Source organism: Chroicocephalus ridibundus, chromosome 1, assembly GCF_963924245.1.
Source record: "Chroicocephalus ridibundus chromosome 1, bChrRid1.1, whole genome shotgun sequence".
NCBI classification, from domain to species: domain Eukaryota; kingdom Metazoa; phylum Chordata; class Aves; order Charadriiformes; family Laridae; genus Chroicocephalus; species Chroicocephalus ridibundus.
Genome location: NC_086284.1, coordinates 85,662,234 through 85,689,545, shown reverse-complemented (window position 1 = coordinate 85,689,545; position 27,312 = coordinate 85,662,234). Strand labels below are relative to the sequence as shown.

The window sequence follows — 27,312 nt, the reverse complement described above, 5'->3', positions numbered from 1 at the left end:
CAAAACAGACCACGGTATTCAAAACAAGTTACGCTGCTGCATGTTTACAATGCTATTACTTTCAGATCTCATTATGAGAAAAAATGTCAAAAGGTTCTTTGTTCATAGCTTCTTTCCAAGGCTTTATTATTATTTTTCTTAAAGCTCCCTTTTACAGCTTTTGTGGTTTTATCTTCTATCTCTTGATAACCTACGTGTTTCTTAAAGCCCTGTCTGTTCATGTCAGCTGTATAGACAAAAATTCCACCTTTTTTTCTTTTTTGTTAAGTTACTTTCTGATTAACAGAGAAACTAGGAAATAGACCCAGACTGTATTCTAAAGATACAGAACAGAAGACAAATTAAAATAAAACAGAAAATACAGATTTAAAAACGGCATGATTTGAAGCCAAATCTGGTTTAATTTGGAGGAGGCTGGGGTAACAATCTGTGAATACACAGGGTTTTTTTAAATAGATAAAAACATCATAACTTAAACCACTTTGTTCTCTTCTATTATGTTGTCAGTTACTTCCTTTCTACCTACAAACCTCAATAATTAGGCTAGGCAGTAAAACTAAGGTCAAAGATACCACTATTGCCCTTGTATTTGTACAGGAGGAGATAGATGAGGAAATAAACACAGAAGTGCATCTTCCAGTCTTGCTTTTATTTATAACCCTGCCAACTGTTGCCCTTCTTCATCAAGTGACTGCTGTACTAGAGGACTCAGGCTGAATCGAGCATGAGCAGTGCTTTTTGGCATCCTGTTTTTTTTTCTTTGGGTCTGTGAACGCTTAGCTTTCTCAGACGGACAGTATGGCCCAGTGGATGCTGGTGGGACACCACACTCTTGGGTTTCTGTCTGATATAAAGTCAAGATACAGGCAAGAGCACATAAAGAGCTCAGATGCACTTCCCAATTAATTAACTTAGAGGCTGCCTCTGTAGAGTTGGGCTAAACAGACCTTCCTAACCAGCCGTCTGTACTTCTGACCCAACCCTCTGGGGCCACATCTTGTGACTTGCCAGGGATATTTTCAGTTCATCCGCCATTTCTCAGCCGTGTAAAGGAGGTATATTTGTTCACATCTTCAGTTACAATGTTGAGCACCGTTTTCACTGGGGAGGGTGGTGGAGGGGAGTTTTTTGCGTCTCTAGGAATGGGGACCTCCTACACACTAATTTTGATGGCATTCCCTGATCCCACAGGAAATAAGTGTATAAAGTAAAAGACATCACTACAAGGGCTGTGAGCAGTACTGCCACCAGCACATTAAAGTGAACTGAATGTGGCTGAGACTTTCCCAGTTTGGGAAAGTAAATGGAAAGTCTTTCCATTTACAGCACATGGAAGAGGGAGATGAGTCCTTCCCTCTGACATGCTGGTGGACACAAGGAAGCTGAAGCTGCACTGCAGATTAGAGGCGTACATCAGCTTCCAGTGAGTGGTGGTTTGCCATTCTCCGTTCTATCCTACACCCCTCCCAGGTCTTTCCCTGTAGCCAGATACTCAAACGTTTTCACCTACCAGTGTTTGAGGGACTGGAGGCAGTGGTTTCACAGACCCAGTTGTGCAACACAGAGTCACATCTAGAAGAGAGGAAGAATCAAAGAAAAAAACCTTGAATTTAATTAAGGCTTTATCTCTGGAGGTTTCATCACTTGCAGATCTATGCAGTGGCAGCAACAGCATCAGGCCAGCTGGCATTTCACCTCCCTGAGGTATCGACTTGCTTTAGCTCTGTATTTTCCAACTTCCTCTTAATTGAAGCACCACCTCAGTATCTTTAAAAACCCCATTAACCATTGTTCTCATCTATGCCAAAATACAAATTCATGGAAATTTGTGGTTGTATTTAGCTTTGTGGTTTTCTCAGTTCTGCTAGCTTATTTGATTACATACAGAGAGAAACATATATATGCTTTATTTTTATTCTGTTTTGTTTTTTGTTTTTTTTTTTTTTTTTTAATTGTTTCATTGACATTTTTAATCTGTGAAGCAGTAATTAAGAAATACCACTTTCTATTACCCGGTGATTACAAGACTGAGGCTGTCTGGAGTCATCCCTACATAGACAGTCTCCCTGTGCTCCACACATCTCTGTTAGCAACCTCAGGAATTTATTTAGGAACAAATTTAGAGTAGATACAGCACATTATCCTGCATGCATTATTATCTCAGACATAAACGAAACATTCAATACACAAAAACCTCTTTCTAATTTGCCTCTTGGCTAAGCCATCCATGACTGGTAATGAGGTATTTCCTTGTCCTTGCCACTGACTGGGGGTTTCATGGCCTTGTTTGCTTTTGTAATAAGTGGTTTTGCAGCTGTATGAAGCTATTCAAATTACTGTTACAAATCATCTGACAACTCTTTACATTATTTAGTGTGCTACAATAATGAAACCTGTAGTAATAGTAGATAAGCCTATATCTTTAATGTCAAATTTCAAAAGTAAATGCTATACTGTTACAGGCAGCCTCACAGGTATAAGTCAGGTTCCTAACTGCTCACACCTACATTTTTGAATTTAACATTTAATTTTGGATTCATACTTTTTTGATTGGGAGTGCAAATGCTTAAGACCCAGGTTCAATCATGACTGAAATCAGTAGATCTAACAGTGCTCTATGATTCCAAATAATCGAGCTTTAGAAGGCTGGAGCCCAAACACTCAAAAACTGCCTTGCCCTCTCCCAAACATGGAGTTTCACTGTTAAGCATGTACACAGACATGCAGGAATTCTCTTCTGAAAATGTGAAACCTAGGAGGGTGCCACTTTACAAATTTTCCTCTCTCTCAGTCATTCCAGATAACAGCTAAAACGCCTAAATAATTGCAACTAAGTTCTACACAATAACACTTTAGAAAAGCACGTCAAAATAAAAAAAAAATGCTGCAAGTTAAATCACAGTTTAGAAAAAAGAATCATATAAATATAATTATATATTAATATAAGAGTTTTACTTCTATTTAGTTATGAAACTGTGTTGTGTTACCCTCATACACACTCTTGTGCTGAATTTCTATTGTTCCTACCCATCCAGCTTAGGGGACATCATCACTAGACGGGTCTTACAGCATAATGCTACAATTTAGCTAGAGATTTTAAGAATAAGGAGAAAAAATAATCCCATCTGGTTTATTTTGTACATAAAAATATCACTAAATTTTTGATCAAACACTCATATATAGATACAAGATATAATTTAGTGTATTATTTCCCCCAGTTATACTATAAGATACAGTGCATAGCAGCTATGATGTTAAAAGGAGCTTAGCACATACATGAAAAAGTGTAAGCAGATTAGCTTTTATATTGATTATACTGCCTTAAGTGTCCATGTGATTTGGCAATACTGTGAAAAACATCAAAGAAAGAAAAGAACACATTACGTTTCTCCCAAATCGTACATCCAGGGGCTGCTTTACAGGTCTGGCTGCAACAGAGAAACTTCCCGTTGATGAAGAATCCTTTATGATACTTGTTTAGTAAATCAGAATTGTCTTTAATTTCTGGAAAGCACAGAGAAACCAAAGAGAACATGACAGGCTGCAAAATGCAAATGCTCCTTATGATCAATAGAGTCTGCTGAACCAGACCCCAGAATGCTTTCTGACTTCTAGCTCTAGACACATAACCTGGCCACGTTTTTATCTCTATACCATATTTCTCTAAGCTTCATTGAAAACAATAGAAACATCCTTGAAAAAAAAAGAGGAATATAAAAAGGAAAAAGCAGTAGCAGTATTGATTATCAAAAACGTGTTCATGCAGGTAAGCACTATACTAGTCACATCAGCAGTGTTTGTGCTCTATTAACCTGCATCAGTAAAGGCTGAACATATGATGAAGATTAAAAAATGCCCATGAAAAATACAAAAATAAGCTTTATTTTCACTTATTTGTCACTGAAACTTTCAGCTTTTGGTCCATTCTTGAAAATACCATTCATGTCAAGCAGCTGGTGATGAAAAATGAATGAGACTAAAAAGAGGTGACAAAGTATTGCACAAAATGATGAAGCAGGAGCATTTTCCTATCTCTCCTCATATTATTTGAATATTTTGGTATACAAGAGAATAGTGTTACCTCTATGCAAAGCTTCAAGCCACCGCTCCCGGCTCTCTTCATTAGCTGCATAGACATAGAGAAGGCCACCCTTGTACACAATCTGGAAGAGGTTGGGAAAGCCAGCATGGTAAGAGTGTACTCCCTGAAAGTGCGTTACGATGCAGGAGGGGAAAGGAGAAGGAGATGGAAACTGAAAAAATAGGCTTTGTGGACCCATATCAAACTCTCACATCTTAGTAATGTTTCTCAGAGGTCACGTATATTATTGCAATTTCATATAAATACTTAATATTTCATATAAATACAAATACAATCATAGAATCATATAACCGTAGAATACCAGGTTGGAAGTGACCTCAAGGATCATCTGGTCCAACCTTTCTTGGCAAAAGCATGATCTAGACATGATGGCTCAGCACCCTGAACAGCTGAATCTTCGAAGTGCCCCATGCTGGGGAATCCGTCACTTCCCTGGGGAGATTGTTCCAATGGCTGATTACTCACATTGTGAAAAGGAGAAAATATGAAAGAGAGAAGTAAAAGGGAGAATGTTCTTTGTTTCACTAGCCAGTCGGGCCCAAACCATGACAGTGCCATCAGAATCTTCCCAGGAGTATCTTCTACCCATCACCCCTCATCTTTTACATGTGACTCCTTGTAAAAAGGGAGTTTCCGTTGTCTTTGTAGCCACCCTTTAAATACTGGAACATGGTGATAAGGTCTCCCCTAAGCCACCTTTTCTCAAGGCTGAACAAGCCCAGTTCTCTCAGCCTTTCCTCATATGGCAGGCTTCCCAGTCCTTTGATCACCTTGGTGGCACTTCTCTGGACCCTTTCCAGCCTGTCCACATCTTTTTTGTATAGTGAGGACCAAAACTGAACGCAGCATTCCAGGTGTGGCCCGACAAGCGCTGAGTAGAGTGGGGTAATGACTGCTTGATCTCTGCTGGTGATGCCCGTGTTGATGCAACCCAGCATCCTGTTGTCTTTCTTTGCCGCAGCAGCACACTGTTCACTCACATTGAGCTTGTTGTCCACCAGGATCCCCAGGTTCCTTTACACAGAGCTGTTCCCCAGCCGGGTAGATCCCAGCCTGTCCCACACTCCTGGATTATGTTTTCCCAGGGGCAAGACCTTACGGTTGTCCTTGTTGGACTTCATGAGGTTCTTGTTAGCCCACTATTCCAGCCCATACAGGTCTTTCTGCAGAGTGGCTCACCCGTCTGTAGTGTCCGCTTCCCCGCTCAGTTTGGAATCAGCAAATTTCATTAGGGTACACTTGATCCCATCATAGAGATCACTTATGAGGATATTAAACATCGTTGGGCCCAGTATTGATCCCTGGGGGACCCCACTTACGACAGGCTGCCAGTTTGAAAGGAGCTATTTACCACCATCCTCCAGATGCAGCATGTCAGCCAGTTCCCCACCCACCGCACAGACCACTTGTCTAGACCGTACCGCATAGGTTTCTCTAGGACAAGGCTGTGAGGAACTGTGTCGAAAGCCTTGAAGAAATCCAGGCAGACAATGTCCACCGCTCGCCCCACATCAGCCAAGCAGATTACTTTGTCGTAGAAGGCAATCAGGTTTGTAAAGCAGGAGTTTGCCCTTGGTGAATCCATGATGAGTTTTCCCAATCATGTGCTTCATTTGACTTGTGATAGCCCCCAGGAGGATTTGTTTCATAACTTTCCCAGGGACTGAAGTAAGATTGATGGGCCTATAACTTCCTGTATCCTCCTTCCTTTGTAGATGGGGGTGACATTACCCATCTTCCAGTCTTCTGGGATGCCCCCGAGTCTCCATGACTTCTCAAAGGTTATGGAGAGTGGTCTCACATCAACGTCAGCTGCCTCTCTTAACACCCTTGTGTGAGTAATGTCAGGGCCCATCAATTTGTAGGGGTCAAGCTTCTGCAATAGTTCACATACCAACTATTCCTTCACTGATGGTGGGTCTGTGTTTGCATCAACCTTGATTTTTGTTCCCAAGGCCTGGCACCCAACAGTGCTGGGAAAGACAGAAGTGAAGAAAGTGTTGAGAACTTCTGCCTTTTCAGCATTGTTTGTGACTAATTCACCTCTCCTGTTTAACAGTGGGCCAATATTTTCCTTCCGTTTCTGCTTGCTGTTTATGTACCTGAAGAACCCTTTCTTGTAGTTTTTGACAAGCAAACTTTTTCTTGTAGTTTCAATTGGAGCTGAGCTTTTGCTTTTCTAACTGCATCTCTGCATGCGCTGGCAATACCCTTGTAGTTCTCCATGGGCATTCATCTGCTTTTCCATCTCTGGTACTCTTCTCTTTTGGTTTTGAGCAGACTCATACAAATATGTACTGCCTTAACAAAAGTGGTTTATGTCCTAAGGCACAGTTGCAGAAACAAAGGACAGCATAGAATATTTCTAATATACCCATCTTCTATGTAAAAAGACCTTAGAGCCCACATGTAAACTCTTTCTTTTCACTTCAGTTTTTCCAGATTTATCTTCCGGATTTTGGCTGTTATTACACAAGGCCAGACCAAATGCTCACCAAGGCCAGGAAACTGTCTCTGACGGCATCCAGTAACAACACTGAGGCAGAGGACATGCTCAGGACAGCTGTACAGTGATCAAGGAATCCTGATCCAAAGGTGATGCCTTCATACTTAATACCCTTTGAGATGTGTTTTTCTTCTGTCAATCAGTTCAGTTGCCCTTTTAAGCAAATTACTAGTATCCACAAGTAAGCATCCCGCAGTAAGCAGTCCTACAGCTTAGCTACACAATAAGAAGTCAGCTGCTTTTGCTTGTTTTCAGCCTATCTTCTGCTAGCTTCATTTGATGCCTACCTAATAATTACTAACATCTGCTTTGCTTTTTTGGATGATGTTTAGTACTAAGCTAACTCTGTGTGTGTGTGTGTCTGTGTTAAGTCAGGGTTTCATTTCCCTGTGTACCCTTTCTTTCTTCTTTCTTTCTTTCTTTCTTTCTTCTTTCTTTCTTTCTTTCTTTCTTTCTTTCTTTCTTTTCTTTCTTTCTTCTTTCTTTCTTTCTTTCTTTCTTTCTTTCTTTCTTCTTCTTTCCTTCTTTCCTTCTTTCCTTCTTCCTTCTTTCCTTCTTTCCTTCTTCTTTCTTCTTTCTTTTTTCTTTCTTTCTTTCTTTCTTTCTTTCTTTCTTTCTTTCTTTCTTTCTTTCTTTCTTTCTTCTTTCTTTCTTTCTTCTCTTCCTTTCTTCCTTTCTTCCTTTCTTCCTTTCTTCCTTTCTTCCTATTCTTCCTTTCTTCCTTTCTTCCTTTCTTCTTCCTTTCTTCCTTTCTTCCTTTCTTCCTTTCTTCCTTTCTTCTTCCTTTCTTCTTCCTCTTTCTTCCTTTCTTCCTTTCTTCCTTTCTTTCTCCTTTCTTTCTTCCTTTCTTTTCTTTCTTTTCTTTCTTTCTTTCTTTCTTTCTTTCTTTCTTTCTTTTCTTTCTTTCTTTCTTCTTCTTTCTTTCTTTCTTTCTTTCTTTCTTTCATTTCCCTGTGTACCTTTTCTTTCTTCTTCATCTGCATTGAATTTCAAATGCCACTTTATTGCTTTTGTTTGTTAGACTGAAGAGCCCTCATTATTAAACATGTACTCCCACTGGTAAGTATACACGACCGATCAGTTTGCTTCCTGTCTCTTTATTTAGTTAAATGGTGGAGCCCTGCGAGCTTTTCTCTTTAACATGTTATCCATCCAATCTATTAGTCATTGTCAAGTCTCTCCTTTGACCTCTCTTCAGTTTACAACATCTTTCTTCAATTAAAGTCACCAGAACTAGACACAATACTCTCCTGGTGATCACAATAGTGTCAAAACATATTGAATGCTTTACTCAATATGTGCCTGTTTCCACGTCTAAGGATGTCATTAGCTCCTTTGGGCACAGTATCACGCCGGGAATTTATGTTCAGCTATCATGATCCTGAAGTCCTCTTTGGAGATACTGTTTCCCAGAACAGAGTCCTCCATCCTGTAACTATAGCAGACTCTCTTTACCCCACTTAACTGAATTATGCACTCCTGACATAAACACAGTAATTTAACATAAATGCGTCATTTGGTGCCACAAAACTGGGGGACGGAGAGAGGAAAGACAGACTGGAATGACACCGAGGATCAACCAGGCTGTGAAATATTAAGTATCTCTCATGAGGCTGCCCTTGGGCATGTCAATTATTGTGAGGTCATGAATTAATGCACTATTCAGCAACTCTGTTATTCCCCCTAGCAGCCTGCTGCTTGTGGTTGTACGGTTTGGCAGAGGCACTCCAGAAGAAGATCTGTGGCCACTTCTCACATCTGCATATCCCACTGCCCATAGAATTGAGATTGATGGAGGCTCTTTAGAGGAACCTGAGCTGGGCAACTGAAACAGATGGAAGGCAGCAAATTTGAAGTTATGTTTTTCTCATCGCATGTAATTATTGAACATGTGTACTGCTTAGTGCAGCTGCATCTTCTGATACATGCACAAAGGATAGTCTTGGATTTCTTGACTGTGGCACATTTGAATGGTAATCAAGCAGTCAGGGGTCAAATCATGCACTTGGTATTGAGGCAAAAAACAAAAATGTGGAAAGAGACAGTGAGAACTAAAATAAGAATTTTAAGTGCTTAATTCTGCCTTAAAATAAGTGATAATCACATAGTGTTGTGATCTATGTATTCCAGAACTTATTAAAGGAAGTATCTGATAGACCTTTCAACATAAAAGAAACAAGACTTGACCTAAATCCTATCACAGTCAATGAAAAACATTTCAGCAAAGTCACAACTTGAGTAATAGGGACTGATTTTCTGTTTGCTGTAAATAACTGCAGCACTCGGCAATAACACATATCACCACTCAGGATAGGAATGATCAGTGTACCCTTGCAATGGCTGGAAAATTTCACATGAAATGTAACTGAAAGAGATTTCATAGCTAACCTGAAAAGGATATTGTCTCGCTGGAGGTGTTGATTCCTCAAGATTCACTGTCTCAACACATCGGATTTTCTCAATCTCAATTGACCCCTTTTTGCTTCCTTTTTTCTAAGAGGGAAAAACCACAACAAACTGTAAACTGCTGTTAACAAAATAGAAATGTTTTAGTTTGACTATTTTGTGCAATTTCATGTTTCAAGCTGGATAAGCCATAGCTTCAAGTTTGTTAAACTTTACAGGAAAGGTAGTAAAAAACTTCCTTGGTGCCCTACCTGCACCTAATATACTGATCAAGTTCCTTTCTAAGTCAGTCAGGTACAAGAATTACAGGACACAGCCCTATATCTGAGAAAACATCAGCTGCAACTGCAGGGGTACAAGGCAGAAGGGGAGACTAGGAGGAAAAGAAGGAGGAGGAATTAAGAGGAAAACACCTTAAGTGCAAACCAGAAGCCTAGCTGTGGCATTCATAATTTCGTTAAGGTAATGGAGCTTGTTTTCACTGAGCCCTGCAATCTCCTAATGGGATGTAGCTCACAGGAGGTGTCCAAATGTATTAAAAGAAGCAAAAACTTTAAAATAAGTTGCCTGGGACATATATTTGCATTCCCGATGGGAGATGTGCTGTGTGAAAAGCCACCCTTTCGTGATATACAGTCACTCCTTAGGAAATGGATAGTTTAACCATCTGCTTTGTGCAGCTGAGGGATGAGATTATGAACTAATTATGCCTCATACAAGTAACTTCTGAAAGCAGTTATTTGCATCAGTTCAGAGGGAGGCCTGAGCAAGGAAAACATTACTATTCAAGACAATGTGTAAACATATGCCAATGTTAATTACTTGCTTAAGTTTTCTTTGGAAGGACATAAACAGATGCTCAATGTAAGAGCTGTGCTGAATAGAGACATCCTTAAGACTGTGGTTAAATGTTTTCCTGAACTGAAACTACGATTTGATACCCTATAATTCTACTCAAAACAAAGTACACCTGCTGTTCTAAATCATAGTGTCTACTCAAGTTCCGCAGAAGAAAAACAGAGGAATAAGGTGACATTGGAAAATCTTAGAACAGTTTACTTAAAAAAATTATTTCTTACCCCTTTGTCATACTCATAATAAGAAAGGGTTGCTTTCGTCAGAACAAACAACCTTTTCTTGTAATTAATTGGTGATATTTTTTTCTTCTGTTGTGACTTCTTTAAAAGAAGTTCTTCTAGAATCGTTTTCTTCTCCATTATATATTCCTAAATGAACATTATAGTTACTTTTATTACTACTATTAATAAACATAGCAACACCAACTATAGAAACTGCAATAGTGAGTATACCAAGAGTCATTGCCTTCTATATGTTTTCTAAAATTTTTAGTAATATATGGTTACAAAGCATGAGTTTAATACTGCTTAAAAAAAAATGAGGTTGATTAGCTTATTCACCCAGTAAAAACAATCATAATATATAAAAATTAAGCTACAGATATATTGTAGTTCTAAACAAGGAGTCTCTGTTACTTTATTGTCTGAGTATCTCTGCTTTTAAAGCCATGCACGCTTTCTGGCGAAGAGCACAGTCTGCTTTATGCACAAATGTATTACATCTCCAGCATAACACTGAAGTCATTACAGACGCAAAGAGAACGGCAACAAAAAAGAAAACCCTTCTATTTACAGGCCAGAAAAACACACCTAGTGCTGACAAGTGTGTTCCCGCTACTGGAAATTTCCCATTTCTTTCTTTCAACTGAAACGAATGCATGTTTATGGGAAAATGACACATGGTAAAGACCAAAAAGTAAAAATGTTCTTGCCTCCCATATATATACACGTATCTATACTTATAATTACGTATTTTTAATTTGCCTTGATAATCATACAGTAGAAAATGCTAAGAAGGACCCACTATATTTCTACAGGTTTAGTGTGGTTTCAGGTTATCTTACCCAAGCATAAGGAAAGCGTGTCACGTCCTTTGCCCTGTACGTTCTGGAGCTCCAAAGGGAAGTGTCGTGCTAAGCTACCCACTTCGCTATGTCCCTATTCACTACAGAGGGCCCAGCAGAAAGAGAATATTTGCATGACACTCATCACACCCACTTGTTCTATCCACTGAATCCTATCCGAAACCAAAAAGCAACAATATCTAGTAGGAACAGTCTGAAGAGGAAAAGGGGGGGCTTTACTAGGCATTGCTCCACCACGGATATTTGGATACCCTCCCTGTGGACAGGATGCCTACTTACACCTTCCACCAACTCCCTTTTGGACAGATGAGTGTATGCTAGTGCCACTAGTGAGTCAGTTTAAAGGCAATCTTGCCATAATGAAGTTGTGGATGCCCCATCCCTGTAAATGTTCAAGGCCAGGCTGGATGGGGCTTTGAGCAGCCTGGTCTAGTGGGAGGTGTCCCTGCCCAGGGCAGGGGGGTTGGAACTACATGATCTTTAAGATGCCTTCCAACCTGAACCATTATGTGATTCTATGACATGCGACATCTGAAGGAGATATGAGCTTGGGGTAGGTAAAGAAGGATTAGGGGCTGAAATCTTTCCATTGAAATATCTGCTCTCGTGTGGAGGAAGGGAGTGCCCACCCCACTTTAGGAGAGTGTTCAGGTGTTACAGGGTAGGTACTTGCCCTGACCGACTGTAGGAATAACTAGCACAAAATTAGGAGTTAGTTCAATGTAGCTTAGAGAAGTTGTCTTTGCATTGAAAATACGATGTTCAATAGAAGATCTAAAAAGCTAATCTTTCCCACAGCGGAGCAGTAAGAACTCCTGCTTTTTGTAGCAGCGTGTGCTTTTGTCTCCTAACGCTCGGAAACATCCAGTTTTTAGCTCCAACCCATTGAAGTTTATGGAGCTCACAGGGATTCTGGAGGCCAGAAATAAGGATGGGTGAGATGGAATTCCAGCTACTTTATTTTAAAGCATTATTTGCAGGTCCTTTTTCTGGGGTTATTGCTGTGTGATCTTTACGAAATTTCTTAACTAACTGCTGCTTTAATTTTTCTGAACAATTACCTGAACTCCCAGCGCTGATAACATTGCTCCTGTGAGACCAGGTTTCTAATCCACATCGGCTCTTAAACTGTGACCACTGAGACCCCAGGGAACATCAGCTGAAGCCAGAGTCACTCGACTGCAGCGTAGGCTTAGAAAAAAGGCCAAGTACTTCCCTTACTGCTTGTAGAAATACTAACAAAACAACCTCCGGGTCTGACAAAGTTGTGGCATGAGTGCACACCAGGAACTGAGTAGGCACAAAAGGATTTATCATGATATGTAGTTTCATTTAAATATTAGAAACTTGTGTTCTATAAACTGTACCTTGCAACAGCTATTTGTTAATAAACAGTATTAAAAATACAGTAAAATATATTAAATATATCTAATACAAATTATGAAATAAATAGTAAACTCCTACAAGATTCATTAAACATTTATTAAACAAAATTATAAATATTTATAATAGTTAAAATTTTGGTTTCTTGATATGGGAAAAAACACATAGTCTTCTTTCTAAAGTAATTAGCTGAAAACAATATTCTGTTAAATTTAGGAACTCAGTGTCTCTGGGTATGTCCTTGCTGACTGACATACGGGATCACCTTGTGATCTAACAACAGGCCTTCTGCCCTGTTGTCTGTGGACCTGTAGCAAGAACATCACCTAGTTCTAAGGGTGCAATAGAAGGTGAAAGGTACAGGTTAAGAGAAACACCTAAAAGACTCAAAAAAGCCTACAAAAAGTATTAAATCCCTTAGTTTCTCTGGGGCAGAACACTGTGTATTCAGCCTTTGAGGAAGCAGCTGCTTACACTGCAGCATATGTAGGCACTTCATTACTGGACTGCTCTGGCTCAAGTTTAAAAAAATGTTTTCCAGATTTTGACTTCTCATTACAATTTGAGATAGAAAACAATTTCAATCTCTAAAAAAAAAATCTTGACAGCGAAACTACTTCCTGTCCAGATCCTCTGCACAATGCTCTTCTTTTTCTGCTTGTGGAAAAGAAATTACAACAGCTGAAATTATGCCAAATGAAGTATTCAACTACTTTTTTTTTCTTTTTTTTTTTTAAATGATGTTGCAGCTCCAGGAATAAAATGGGGTTGTGTTGCGCTGCCTTTTCACTGCCCGGGCTGCCCTTCCTCTGGGAGCAGACTCTTTCGTGCTGAGTCAGGACACGCTGGCACTAATCGTTCAGTCGTGCTGAAGGGATGATCCTTCGGTGCAGAAAGTGCACAGAGTGGCCCGTGCTGTGTACAAATTTCTGCCTACCTAGAGAATTGCAAGGTAGGGTACCCTCCCTCTTTGCTGGATGGAGCGCAAATCCTTCAACTGTGAAATCTAATTTCTCCCTGGAAGAAGATAAAGAGCCATATGGAATTAGCTGTAAACATTGGTTCCGTATGATTTGAAGAGACATGAAGGATCTAGGGATCTTTGATTGCTTTTCAATGGCTTGAAATTTATGTCTTGTGTTCCCAACAGTTGTGCTTTTACTGAGGATATTTGCATTTCCTTTGCTTTCTGTGACACAGTGACAAATATAAAAGGTTTGTTCCCCCAACACATCTTTAAAGGCTTAGAAACCACCCTGTCTTTCGGAAAGAAGGCTGTTGTGAGACAGTTTATCAGAACTGCACTCAACATGGAATGGGCGGAAGGACATCCAGGAGACAAGAGGCACTTTCTCTAGCATGAGCTGATTTTTTCTGTTTCCTTCTCTGGCAAAGTGGTTTGGATATGTTGGTCACAGAGAAGTATTTTCTAATGGTAGGCTGTGATGCAGAATTCAAGCTGCAGGGTACTCTGGCTTCTTCCCTCTTGGCAACCTTATCTTCAGAAGAGCGAGCAGCTGGGAAATAAGAAGCAAAGGGACAGCAGATTTGACAGGACAAGCTTGGAGAAGAACCTGACTAACCTACGGTGGCTGGGGAAACAGCCATACTGGAAGCATGACTCCTGGCTCAGAAATGCTGGCAAGGTGGAGCTCCTGACTCCCAACCAAGTAGAAACATGCATGTCCCTCCCCTGGATGAAGGAAGCAAACTTGGGACGCACTTGCCACTGTGGCTTGGCTCCATACCCTCAACAACATGACCCAGCAGGGGTAGACTGGGGGTGGTGGGGATGGATGTAGAGGGACCAGGACAGGATGATGCGGTATGGGGTTGGCCAGGAGAGAGGAGGCATAGGGGCAGGCAGGACAGCAGGGAGACAGGTAGAGCTGGGGAGATGGGACAGAAGAACAGGTTAGCTACAGGAGCAGCTGCCTGCAGCAGGCGGGGGCAAAGGCAGGACCTTGTGCAGCCCTAAGCAGAGGCTTGGGCAGCTGGTGGGGAAAGTAACATGGTCCTGGGCAGCAGGTGAGGCAGCTGGCAGGGGCCTGTGTGGCTACTGGGGTAGAATATAGGGTCTGAGGCATCTGTTGCGGTGGCAGACAGGGTCTTGTTGGGGGTGCAAGCAGAGCCATGGTAGGGTGTCAAGCAGAGGAGGGTGGCCCAGCAGCTGGTTGGGGACAGCAGACAGGGGTCTTGTCAGCTGGTGGAGGTGGTAGGGTGGGGGGCAGCAGGCATGGCCCTGGGCAGCTGGTGGGGTAGGTGGTTAGATGGCAAAGCAGGGCCAGCTAGAGGGGCAGCAGGCAGAGGCTGCATTGTGTGGCCATGTGTTACGGTGTGGGCGTTTGGTGGAGAAAGTAATAGGGTCAGGGTCTGGGCAGCTAGCAGGGCAGAAAATGGGGTCAAAGTAGGCAGGAGAGATGTCAGGCAACAGCTTCAGGGTGGTGGGCACATGTCCATCAGGGTAAGCTGCTGAAGAGATAGATTACCCCAACTCTGCTGCATGGGCTATCTTTGAGAGACTCCATCAACTCCTTCCACCCCTGCCCAGGGACATGCCGATTTGTGTGAGGACACCTCACCACAGCAGGCTTTGTTGGCATTCACTGTACAAAAGATGGCCAAACACCACTTCATTTCATAGAAATACTGAATCTTCCATGGCGTTCTCTCCTGCAGGTTGAGGGGGAACCCTTTCCTTCATTTCAGGTTAACGATTTCAGCTCATTAAGCTGTTCATTCGTAGCTCTGAAACAATCCAGGATTTGGAATAATACAATTTTTCTTCCCTCTTCCAAATACAGTAGATGTAGAGGGTGAGAGTAAACAGTGCATAACCAACCGCATTGCCTCCTGAGATCAAGCAACTGGCTTAGTGGGTGCAGGGAGAACTGTGGGTATCAAACCTTGATATTTCACAAGGTGTTTGACATAGCCTACCCTGGCGCCCTTGTGGACAAACCGGTAAGATACGAACTGGGCAGGTGCGCTGCAAATTTCATAGGAAACTGGCTAAATAGATCTGAAAGGTTGATGGTTAACTGCTCAAAGCTGAACTGAATGAACGAGTAACATATGGAATTCAAAGGGGTCAACATGGGGTCTGATATTATTCATGTTGTGTTTATGTATGTGACAGTCATATCTCGTCACTCGCTCTTCATGGGTGGTGAGACTGAATGTGCCCTCTCCAGGCTTCTGGAGTACACCAGACCAGGAATCACGGAATCACGGAATCACGGAATCTTCAGAGTTGGAAGGGACCTCTAGAGATCATCTAGTCCAACTCCCCTGCTAGAGCAGGATTGCCTAAACCACATCCCTCAGGGCTGCATCCAGGCGGGTCTTGAAAATCTCCAGAGAAGGGGACTCCCCAACCTCCCTGGGCAGCCTGTTCCAGTGCTGTCACTCTCACCGTAAAGAAGTTTTTCCGTGTATTTGAACGGAACTTCCTATGTTCTAGCTTGTGCCCATTGCCCCTTGTCCTGTCACTGGGAACCATTGAAAAGAGCCTGGCTCCGTCCTCCTTAAACCCACCCTTTAGAGAGAGAGGGTAAAGAGGAGAGGTAGGTACACAGGAAGGAAGAGACATCAACAGACCTTAGGGCCATCAAGGACTGTAGACTGCTGCCTGTGTGTTGGAATAAGCCCAAGCATCCCTACAGCCTGGGAGCTGGCTGGTGGTGACACAACTCTGTGGCCAGGGCCCTGGGGCTCCTGGTTGACATTAACAAGCGTGAACCAGCAGTGGGTCTCAGCAGCAAAAGGACCCTACAGCATGCTGGGCTGTGTCAGCAGGAATATAGCCATCAGAGCACGGTATCTGGTTTTACTGCTCTACACAGCACTTGTCAGGCTGCAGCTGGTATACATGCCCAGTTGTGTTTTCTACATTATTAGAAAGACATTGAATAATTGGGAGAGGGCAATCAGGATGGTTAGCGTGTTGGAGAACTGGATGTACAAAGAAGGACTGAAGGAGTTGGGTTTGCCGAGCCTAGAGAACAGAAGTCTTGAGGGGAACTAGTTACGTTCTTCAAATATTAAATTAATCAGATATTAAATTAATCAATTATTAAATATCAAATATTAAAAGGTATTTCTGGAGAAGATGGAGGCACTCTTCATAAAGATACATAATGATGGAGCAAGAGGCAACAGACAAGTGGCCTCAGGAAATTCTGTCAGGAGGGATAGAAAGGAAAAATACTTCACTGCAAGAACAATTAAATATTGAAATAAGTTGCCCAGAGTTATGGTGGAATCTCCTTTGCTGGAAATAGTCGAGACTCAGCCTGACATACTCAGGGCCCTCCTTTTCCACACGAATTTGGGCAGAAGGCTCTCTGGAGGTCCCCTTCAGCCTGGGGAGCACCCTGTGGTTTCTGAGCTCTCACCAGTCTGTCTTTCACAGGAGAACCAGCAGATGGCACGGTGCAACAGCAGTAAAAGTCCGCAAGCAGCAGTAAGGTGTGTTTGATACTAGGATAAATACTAAAAAACCCGTGTTGATTTAAGGAAAAGGGCTTAATACGGGGTATTCAGCACAATTTAAAAAAAAAGAAAAAGTTTTTTTTATGATCAATTTTGTTTTAAGGGTATGTTTTGTGCCTGTGTGTCCGAACCAGGTAACACTACGCTATTCTGGTAGGCATTCCTGGCATAGGGCTAGATCCGTAGGTTAATGGTGATCTTCCCCAGCTCTCCCTTTCTGAAAGGAAGGCCGTTTGGCCCCTTAAGGAGCATCTTATATGTGCCTTATAGGTAGGCAGTCTTGTGACCTCAAATACACATATGAGCTTGTTGCGGGAATGAAAGACATGGACCCTCCGACACAGCAGGGACATTACAGGTTGGTCCCCAGAAAGGCACATTGACAGTCGTCAACAGGACCAGGGCATGGGACTCTAAGGAGAGAAGGCATTTGGGACCTTGCTGCTCACAGTTTAGCCTGTATCTCATTCCTGGTGAGCGTCTGAGGAGCCCTCGGGAAACACAGAGGCAGTATGTGATTGTCTTCAGGTCAACAGAAACAGTTGTTAGAGATGATTAGGCTCTGTCTAATTTAATTGTTGATTTATTATGGTGGTGGTGTTACCGTACTCTGATACAAGCCACGAATATACCAAAGCAAATGTAACAAAATGAACTATTTCTCCTGATGCAAAAGACTTCTGGTTAAGTAATATTTGCCTTGGTAAAGAGATATGGATGAGAAAAGTGAGTAATTACCATGTACTATGTTCAGGTACATCCAGCACAAGTAAATGTTGCAGCTGGAAGGCTTTCCCTAGCTCTTGTCAGCTTCTATGTATGCATCACCTTAATCTCCGTGAGGAGCTCACAGAAATGAGCAGACATGTAATGCAAATGGTTTTTTTAAGCTCATGACTACTTGCACCTGAAGGCTTTGTTATTACTGTCAGTTTAGAAATTTTAGCTGAGTGCCTGGAGTAAAAGTTTTCTTATCATTCTAGTATTGGATTTTTTAGTAATGAAATGCCATTGCTCCTAATTACACAACAAAGATGCAGGGCCAAACTGAGCTATTTGAAGGTGCTTAATATGATGAAGTAGTAATATATTTGTACAAATGTCTGAGGGGGAGAAACTGAGTAGTCAGAAGTGGCATCTGACTGCTCAGTGGTAGTGGGGTGAATTTAATGAAACGTCTTTAAAATAAATTCAGAAACAATATTCAAAGGACTTAGTGCTAGGCCTGGAAGCCCACCCTCGTAACACAGTGGTCATAGTACTTGTTTTGAAGAGTGGGAGGGAAAAGAGCACCTTTCCTTAGGTCATTTCTTTGCCAGGTTTGGGAGAGGAATTTGAACCGTGATCCTTTCTTTCCTGTGGAGCTTGTTTTGCCGTTGGCTGCAGGGGATTCAGGGTGGTTTCTTCTGGTCTTTGAAACTGCTCCTCTGAAATATGTACTGGATTAAGAGCTGAAACCAAGATCTCTCCAAAGAATTTGTTAATCACTATCACAGTGTAAGTCTCTTTCTCTGTGGCCAGTAGTTGTCTGGGTACTGGAACTGGTGGAAAAAGCATGAATGTAATGGGTCTCCACCTTTGATTAGAGTACGAGACAAAGCTTTAGTTCAAACTTTTGCTCACAGTGAAGCAGAGAAGAAACGTTAACTGCACTTTTCTGCAAAGGTGCCACGACTGCTATGGAGGACATTAGAGGGATTTGAGCGCTGTTTCTCTGCCCTTACGAGTTTAGCCTTGTATATTATAAAAAATGCCCACAATGACTATCTTAAACAGATTGTTTTGGGTTTTTTTTAATGTTATTTTTGCCAAAATCACCATTTTTCAAGTTTTGCATTAACACAAATAGATTTTTGTTTTGATTTAGCCACAAACCCAGGGATCTTCAGTCTTGTAAACACTGTAACAGCATTAATGTGGTGCTTCTCAGCGAGGCTAATTAGCCCACAAACAGCGTGGTTCTGATGTAATTACATTGCTGCTTGTTTTGCAGCTCATTTATTGTGTGATAGCTTGGGGATCTCTGTGCCATACTCCACTGCACAGTGTAAGGGTGCCCTCAGTCATCTTAATGTCTTCCTTATGCCTCACTCACGCTTTCACTTTGAAAAAAAATTACTGCCCCTGTTCCTCTTAATGTTTAGCGCTTACTGAATTTAACAGACAAGGTGGGGCTTCAAAATTGAGTCAGTTAAATGAGTTGGTGGAAATTTACAGCAGTGAGGTTGTCTAGTGGCCAGAAATGAAGGCCAAATGGAGAAGGACAGAACATTTCAGTCCAGCTTCATCAGGCGGGCAGAGTCTGTCGGGTCACTTACAACCATGTGCTGAAGTAGGGAGCTCTTTGCCCCGGGAGTGTTGGAATTTCGGGAGGTTTGTTTGTGATTAGCCCGATAATGTCAGAGCTCCGACACCGGGATCCAGCCATAGCAAAGGGTCATGAAGAATAACATGTGGTTATTTTCAATCTAAATTCCCTTTAATGTAAAAATAAGGCCATCAAATAAGGCCCAGAGTGAGGACAGGAAAGGGGGAGGAGTGGAAATAGGATGCATCCTCAGAAATGTGATGCGCTGCCCAGGAAACACATTCACTGTGGATACATACCCTCACCCTGTGGCGTATGGGTCTGTCCTTCCATCCCCCTGTAAGGATGGCAATGCACATGCACAACGCCAGCACTTCCGAGAGGAAGAAGAAAACTTGATCTGTCCTTTCGCTTGCCCGTGCTTTTTTGATCTTTAAAAGGTGTGAAATGAGAAAGTAATTGAAAGGGCTTGCATGTGCCCCCTATTTACTGAATTGAACCTTTGGATCTGAGCTTAGTGTGGTCAGGACACTGGTGTCATCAGTATTAAACAAGGGAATGCTGACTTCTAAGTAAAAATGCCCAAAGAGCTCAGAGTTGGGCTTGGGGTTCCTCTGTGCTAAGGAGCGTATAACCATAGAGGCATACACTGCTAAAACCACAAGAAAGGAACTGCATTATTGCTTTGCAAAATGCGCTGTCTTGTTCCTGGAGTGATACTGCTGGTTTTGCTCTATTCCTTTATGAAACACCGTCTGAAGAGTTTAAAAGCTTAGATTTCACTTCATGTTTTTCCAGACTTTCTGTGCATGTTAACAATCAAATTTTATCATTCTTGTTGACTCTCTCTGGACTACGTCAATGTCCTTTCTCTAAAAGGCTGCCAAATATTTCACAGATGATTATAAATGTTTTAAAAGAACTAGATTTAATTCTGCATTCTTGTTCACTAGCAGCCATTTGTTGGTGTTGATGGTTTCATGAGTCTTCCTCACACCCAGGCCTTCACTATGTGTTTCTGTAATATATGGTGTTTAGTTTTCATGACCAGTGCAGAAAATTTAGGAAGCAATTCTGCAGTTAGGGTCAACCTCTAATTGAAGTTCATTAGGTAGAAACCCATATAAAGCCGAGACAAGAAAATGTGCTGAATCTCATGCAAATGAAAACTACATAGCGCTGCACACTGTTGTTGATGAGGTTTGAAAGAAAGTGCAACATCCCACTAGCTGGTTTATTTGAAGTTGAATTGTGTTAGTGAGTTGAGACTAAATTGCATAACGGCTTTGTCAAACCGAAATGTTTGCATTTGTAAACTCATCCTCTGAGAGGACTCCTGGCATATTCTGTGTTGCAGATGTTCCAACCAAAATGCTGAAATACATAGAGTTAGAACTGCAGATAATAATGACCTTTATGACCTATTCTGAGTCAAATCTGAGCCTTGATGACTCAGAGTAGTGAAACTGTGAGCAAATATATTGAGCAAGGGACCGATCATAAATGTATAAGGCCATGCATTCTTCCTATCTGAGAGAACCTTTGTTATTCAGATATGTCTGCTTTATGTGAAGGGCTGCAGCAAGGCTAAATGTTAAATCTCAAGATTCAGAGATAATTAATAGCAAGAAAAAAATCTAGAAAGGGTTGCTTTGGTTTATTTTTAACTAGCAGAAACTATAGTAGATTTTGCGATCTCCTCTTGTCATAAGAATAACTTATTGATGAGTTTTCAAATAGCAATTCTTACAGAACAAAAATACTAGCTGTCTGATGCCTCTGCATCTGAGGATTTCACTTAAAAGGAAATTTTTCACTTGGAGATGAAAACAAGAGTCTATGGAGAGCAAAGCCTTTGTTATTGAGTGATCTAAGCACTTCCTGATGCACACACCTCCTGAGAACACGTATAGCATCAGTGGAAGGAGGGAGTAGACTTGGTTGTAGGACTTTGATAATACTTCCTAGAATCTGAAAGGTTTCGTGTTTTTCAGGAAATGGTGGTTTCAAATGGGGGATTTTCTTGGTGTATCAGGCTACCAGTTTAAGCCAGGGGACCTTGAGGAAGATGCTGAGTGCATGGCCAGGAGCTGGATTCCCACTTTTCTCCTGTACCTATCTCATCTCCAAAGATCTGAATTCTGGTTTAAATTTGTCTTTGTAGAAGTGCTGATTCTGGAGGGAACATCTGCCTGAGGCCTTGGCAGCATGTAACCAAAATTGACTTGCATTCAAAATCCAGATCAAGACATTGAATTTCATCTGGCTAGGATGTTGAGCTGGTTCTCAGCCTCCTGTCTCCTGAAGTGATGTTGTGCCCAAACCTTTTGCAGGTTTACGCAGCAGAGAAGTAGCTCTGTGCTGGAAGAATTGCAACCAGCTGTGCAGACGCTGGTCTGCCTCCAGAGCACATGGCTAGGCAATACAAGTTAGAGCCTTGCATACTGGAGTAGCTCATGCTGGTCACGGAGAGTGGGCACGCTGCTAGGAAGAAACTGGTTACCTCTTTCTGTTTAGCCTCCAATTACCAAGTAACTGGCTTCTGGTTAACTACAGGAAACTCAAACCTTGGGAAAACAGAAACAAGTCTGACCAGAACTACTGAATGAAGTTCATGAGCATTCAGAAGAAAAACACCATTTCTAATAGCATGCCTTTTTCTGCATGAGCCTTGTTTACAAAAAGGAAGCTGAGGTAAAGGAGAAAATGACCTATGCAAGGTCACTCAGATTGCTTTCTCCTTGGCGGAGTCTGTTGGTTAGTGGCTCACCTTCCGCTGAACTGATTTGACTCACTAAAACAGCAGAAGTGTCTTCATTTTTTGCCAGGTTGTTTCTGTGCATTGCGTAAGTTACACTGGCTCATGGAGAAATCTGATGGAAGACATCAAAGCTGGCACAACCAAGGCAACAGGGAGTGTGCAGCTGGCAAGAGCAAGCTCTTATGGTAGTTCACCATGTGTCATGACACTGCTTCCGCCGTAGGTCTGGTGGCAGAGCATGGCAAGGAAGGGCAGGTGTTGTCAAGCTTCATTGGTATGGTTGATCTGTTTATTCCATCTGGGAGTGGATAAAGCCAAAGACCCCTCTCTTGATTTCGCGATCTTTTACTTTATTGTAGGCATGTGTGTGTGTATATAGAGAAAAGCACCTCTGTTTTGAGTTGCATTCACATTATATAGACATGGGGAGGTTGATTTTTTTAGGGAGAAAGCATGGACAAACTGAGGGAAAGCAACACTGCGTCCTAACTTGTCAAACGCAGATGGGAGCATTGCAGGTATTGAGCCTCATGCTCATGAGTCAGTCCAAGAAGACATGAAATAAAGCCTTTCACAAATTCTAATTTCATGCAGCTTTTTGCCTTCTAGATGTGTTGAATCATCAGGGTTCGTGTTATCAAATTTGCCTTTCAAACCACAATGGTTTTTTTTTTGTTTGTTTTTTAATGTAAATGAACTTTTCTGGGTTCCAGAGCAGAAGGGCTACCGGAAAACAGCTAGTATTGTGAAATTCACATTACTATAGCAAATGCAGCTGATGCTGAGAGGGAGTAAATGTGCTGGCCAGGGCCTGGGGAGTAGTTCTGGAGAGCCAGGAGCCTGGCTGAAGCCGGCTGAGCTCTCAGGAGGGTGCTCCGCAGTGTGTTTTCTTTGGAGACAAGACGTTCTTGCCCTCTCCCGTCTCCTGGCTGCTCTTTCCTATTCCTGCAACCTTCTCAGTTGTGCTAACATAACTGTTTGTGATTTGTGCCATAAACTCATTTCTATGTGCTAAAAAGAACTTTCATTTTCATGATGAATTGTGCTGCAGGGTTAGGAATAAGGAACTGAGAAGGGAGGAGATGGGAATGAGATGGGATCTTCGTATGCCAGGATTGCTGCTAAAGAAAGAAAATAATGCAACTGAACCCACCAAAGATTCAGAGCAAGAAAAAACAGTCTCAGAGGGAACTGAAATGTAACTTTCTAGCTAGCTGCTGCCTGCTTTCCTTATTCTTCCCAATTCCTTAAAGGGAGCATGGAAACTGAGATGCTTGGCTGATAGGAAACCACCCGTGCCAGGTGCTGGCCAACTTCATTGCCTTGGTTCAGTTGCTGACTCAACTCACTCTTCTCGGTGAAATTATTATTTTGAATTAGCAATATTGTTAAAATATTCCCTTGAAAGCATTTATTCTAGTGCATCTTTTTTAGTTGAGCTTCACATTTACCTCTTTCTCCTCCTCACACCCCATCTTCAGGTGGTGGGGCCTTCCTCCTCTTACCCATCAGAGAAGTTTCTCTAATCCTGCTGGCTCCTGCTCATTGCCTCCGCCTCCCAGCCACGTTTTCTAAAAGGAAAAACTGTCAAAGGAATATTCATGTTAGACACACTTACTAGATTCTCCTATGTGAAAATAAATCTAACAAAGTAGTCTCGCTTCTTTTGTACCCTGAGCCTTGTGTTGTTTCAGTGCAGCAGTACATGTCCATAGGAGGATGTTAGAAATAGTTAGTTAGAAATAGTTTAGTTAGAAATATTGCAGTGTGCCTTCATCCCTAGCCTCGGGACGACAGCTTTTTTTTGACTTTTTTTTTTTTTCTCCTCTTTTTCCATTCCTCTGCAGAGAATCTGGTTTCAAATTATGTTAAAAGACTTAGGGTTTATGTTTTTCTTGACACTGGACCAAATAAATATTTTCCATTGGCAAAAACATTCTTTGTTCTTTAGTCACTGTTAAAGTGGGTTTTATTCCTTCTCCTCCCCCTTTTTTAATCTGGCAGAATCTCCTAGACAGAAAATTATGATCTGATTAAGTCTACAAATGTTGTGGGCAGAGCATTCTGAGTTGCTGGGACACTGTTATCCTATGTGTGTGTCTCATTTGGCTATTAATAAACAGAATTTGTGCGTAAAACTTTCTTCAACTATTTCATGAATGGTTGGTAGTCTCTCTTTGGAGACTGAACTCTCATTTGTTGCAGTGAATGCTCTGATTAAAATCAAGTACTGCTTCAGGATAAAGAATTGGCTCTATCTGATGAACTTTATATGGCACGGCTTAAAGTTGGAAGATGCTTCACATGTCCTTTGCTAATAACAGTAAGTGGTGATTAATGCATCTGTAAATTGTTCTAGCTGTGTGTTGCATTTTAAATTGCCTGAGCCCAGTCAGTGGTAAACCTGTTCAAAGTTCATAATTGTGGAGGAGCAATGGGTGCTTGATGTCTTCCTCCTCAGAAAACAAAGGTTTGAGGGTCTCTGCAAAGCAGAGGTAATGTTTGCCTCTTACTGTTGTTTCTCCACTGTTTTGCCTCAGCAGTATTTCATTTAAGCAAGAGATGCGCGGTCACTTGTACAGAGGCATGAGACTTCTTTTTTTCTGGGTTTCTGGTAGCATTCACACTTGGATGAGCAGCCTCTCTGCCAGTGGCAGCTCTCTGAAACTCACCTTAAAGGGGTGATCCAAGGGTAACTGTATTACCTGTTCCCATAGCTCAGACACCTGGCAGTTCTTTCTTTTGAATTTGTGCACATTTACGCACATTATCTCTAGATGATTGATTGTTAGGTTTAGTAAAAAATCAAGCTAGGTCTTTTAAAGAAAAAGCTGCGTAAAGGTGTTGTTACAAAGTCTAAAGCATCTTTAACTTTTCTGGACCTTTTAATACTATAACAGAATGAGAGGGTGAAATATTCTGTACAAAAGTACCCCGCACAAATTTATCCATACAACTTTTCTCTTGTAGTTCTCCATTCAAGGGCCTGATGCAACATCCGTTTTGTAGTGGTGTAGGACTGCTGACTTTTTCTCGCTGCAGAGTTTCAGTGGCATAAAACTAAGTGTGGCAGTAGTAAATTAACTCTTCTTTTTAAAAGAATAGGTCTCATTATCCTTGGGGGAAATAATAAAATGCAGGTTTTAGTTGACGACTGGCGATTAAACCGTACAAACATAACAGGAAACATATATTAACCAAATGCCTCAGTAAATTTTAAGGCAATTTTTTTTTTTTTTTAAGGCAAGTTTTTACACAGGGGAGAACACAAGGCATCCAAAGTTTAGTGAATGAAGAGGTGGAATATCAGTGGAGCACTGAAAAAAGATGTAACAGTAGAGATTGTAATTCATATTGAAAATCATTGTTTTAACTGGGAAATGGCAACCACAGGTTTTTGGTTTGAAACATTGTTAGGTCTTACTATATAATTCCAGAAGTTCAAGATAAAAGACGTGTGTATTGAAAACAGCAAAATAATTAGATGGAAATTACCAGAGTGTATGTAAAATAATAAATAACCTGCAAAGATTGCATTTCATTTGATTCATGGTGTACTAAAACATCATAAAACACAAAAATCTAACTTTAGACAGCTAGAAATGTTAGCCATACCCCTGTAATTGAGTATACATTGAAGTAACTTGTTATATATCCAGGATAAATGATAGAAATAATTCAGGTTGAAGCTCTTTGATGAAAAGGGGAGGGGGTTTTACTATAACCTCATACATGAGTTGAGTAAGAATATTAATGTGGGTGAAGTTCTGGAGATGGATTAGCTGTCCTTGAAATTTGATTTTCAGCAACCTTTTTATGCAAATGGTGAAACAAAGTCATAACTGTATAAAATACTGCCTCACTGTAGCACAAAAAGAAATTCATGGCTGCAAAATGATACAGATGATTTTGTTGAGGTGGTGACAATTTGTGCAGACATCCTGCAAAAACTGCTTCTTAATATTTTGAAAAAACTTTCTTCGTCTTTATAAATATAAAAAAAAAAGTGTTCTGGACCAAATTCGCCCATGGCATAACTGAGCATATCACTATTCTTGTCTGTGACATGCAGCTGCGAGTTTAGTCTTGTGATACTGAGACGTGTTCCTAATTTACATGTAATTTCCATATTCCTGCCTTCCATCTCCTGGGATTTTATTTCCTCATTCAAAACAACTGCAGATCCCCATCACTTTCAGTGGAGTCCAAGTGGAGCAGAATGGCTGTCATTTTCATAATTTTCTCGTTTAAAGACACTTGCGAGTTATTAAAAAGAAAAAAAAAAAGAAAAGAAAAAATCTTCATTCTGCAGATGTCATTGATGGGTCTGGATGGGTGGGATGCAGTGGCAGAGAGATGGGGCAATGCAAACACATAGACAGAAAACTGAGGAGGCGAAGGAGATGACCTGGGAGGAGGCATGAGAAATAGAGAGTAGAGATGAGACTAGAGGGCACAGGAGATATACCCACTTGCCTGGGGCTAGGGATTTTGTTATGATAGATGGATGGAGCTTCCCTCATATGGAGACTAGAGGACTGCTATTTGCAGCTTCACTTTTGTAGTAACTATTGAGGTCTAATTGTTTACTTACATACTGAAGTTAGGAGGCTTCCTGGAAAAATAAACAGGCACAATAGGCAATGTCTAAAAATGCATATATATTTATTAGAGCAGCATGATTTCTGGAGGCTTGACTTACGGCTTATAAATGCTTAGGATGGGCTGTACTGAGGCTTTCGCTTGGAGCAGGAGGACAGAGGCTTTTTGATAATTGGTGTCTGTGTCAGTCCCTGCATGGGAGATTATATTTGGTTTAAGTGGCTGTTTATTCTAGGTGCCCACATATAGTCTTTTATATTTGACTTACGATCCTCTTCCCTCCCATGTAATTATACTCCTGGACTTTCTCAGTTCTTGGCTTTATTGTCCCAGATCTGTAACTGGTTTGACCTAAGTTCTGCTCAAACTACAATTTCTTGTTTGTGAAGCTGAGCCAGAGAGGAGACAACACAGCACCATTTTGTAGCTTTAGATGTTGGGGCTCACCTGAGGTGAGCAAAAGCAGGTGGACAAATGCGTGAGCCTGCACCCATCTGGCAGCTGAAACCAGCTGAGCCCCAGAGATACTTGGCCAGTGGAAGGTATTCCTTCTCGCCTCGGCAGTTACAGTCCAGCTAATCAGGGAATTCAGCTGCTGGTTCACCCAGATTTAATTTGCAGTTCTTTGAAAACCTCAAAGTGAGCATTATGTGCCTGTAGGAACAGCCAGACCTGCACACTCCTCTGCAGACATCCTGGCAGAGCTTTCGTCAAGATGTTGTTGCAGGAAAAACTGACCATGGCTCGTGTTGCGGCGCTCCTCCTCCTGATTTCCTTGTTGAATGCAGTCTTAGCAAAATGTGGGTTT

General features: G+C 41.5%; 1 protein-coding gene across 2 annotated transcripts in view; it reads right to left on the bottom strand.

Annotated features, from left to right (window-relative positions):
* BMX (BMX non-receptor tyrosine kinase) overlaps window positions 1-10,996 on the bottom strand; it is a 31,842-nt gene extending 20,846 nt beyond the window's left edge. For both annotated transcript variants that reach the window (XM_063351580.1, XM_063351655.1), the window contains exons 1-6: window positions 10,936-10,996; window positions 10,094-10,240; window positions 8,997-9,101; window positions 4,082-4,163; window positions 3,385-3,504; window positions 1,511-1,572 (exon numbers count right to left, since the gene is read on the bottom strand). In XM_063351580.1, the coding sequence (XP_063207650.1) occupies window positions 1,511-1,572; window positions 3,385-3,504; window positions 4,082-4,163; window positions 8,997-9,101; window positions 10,094-10,231 (507 nt within the window). In that variant the 5' untranslated portion in view covers window positions 10,232-10,240; window positions 10,936-10,996. The remainder of the gene's footprint in view (window positions 1-1,510; window positions 1,573-3,384; window positions 3,505-4,081; window positions 4,164-8,996; window positions 9,102-10,093; window positions 10,241-10,935) is intronic.
* Window positions 10,997-27,312: the final 16,316 nt, after the last annotated feature.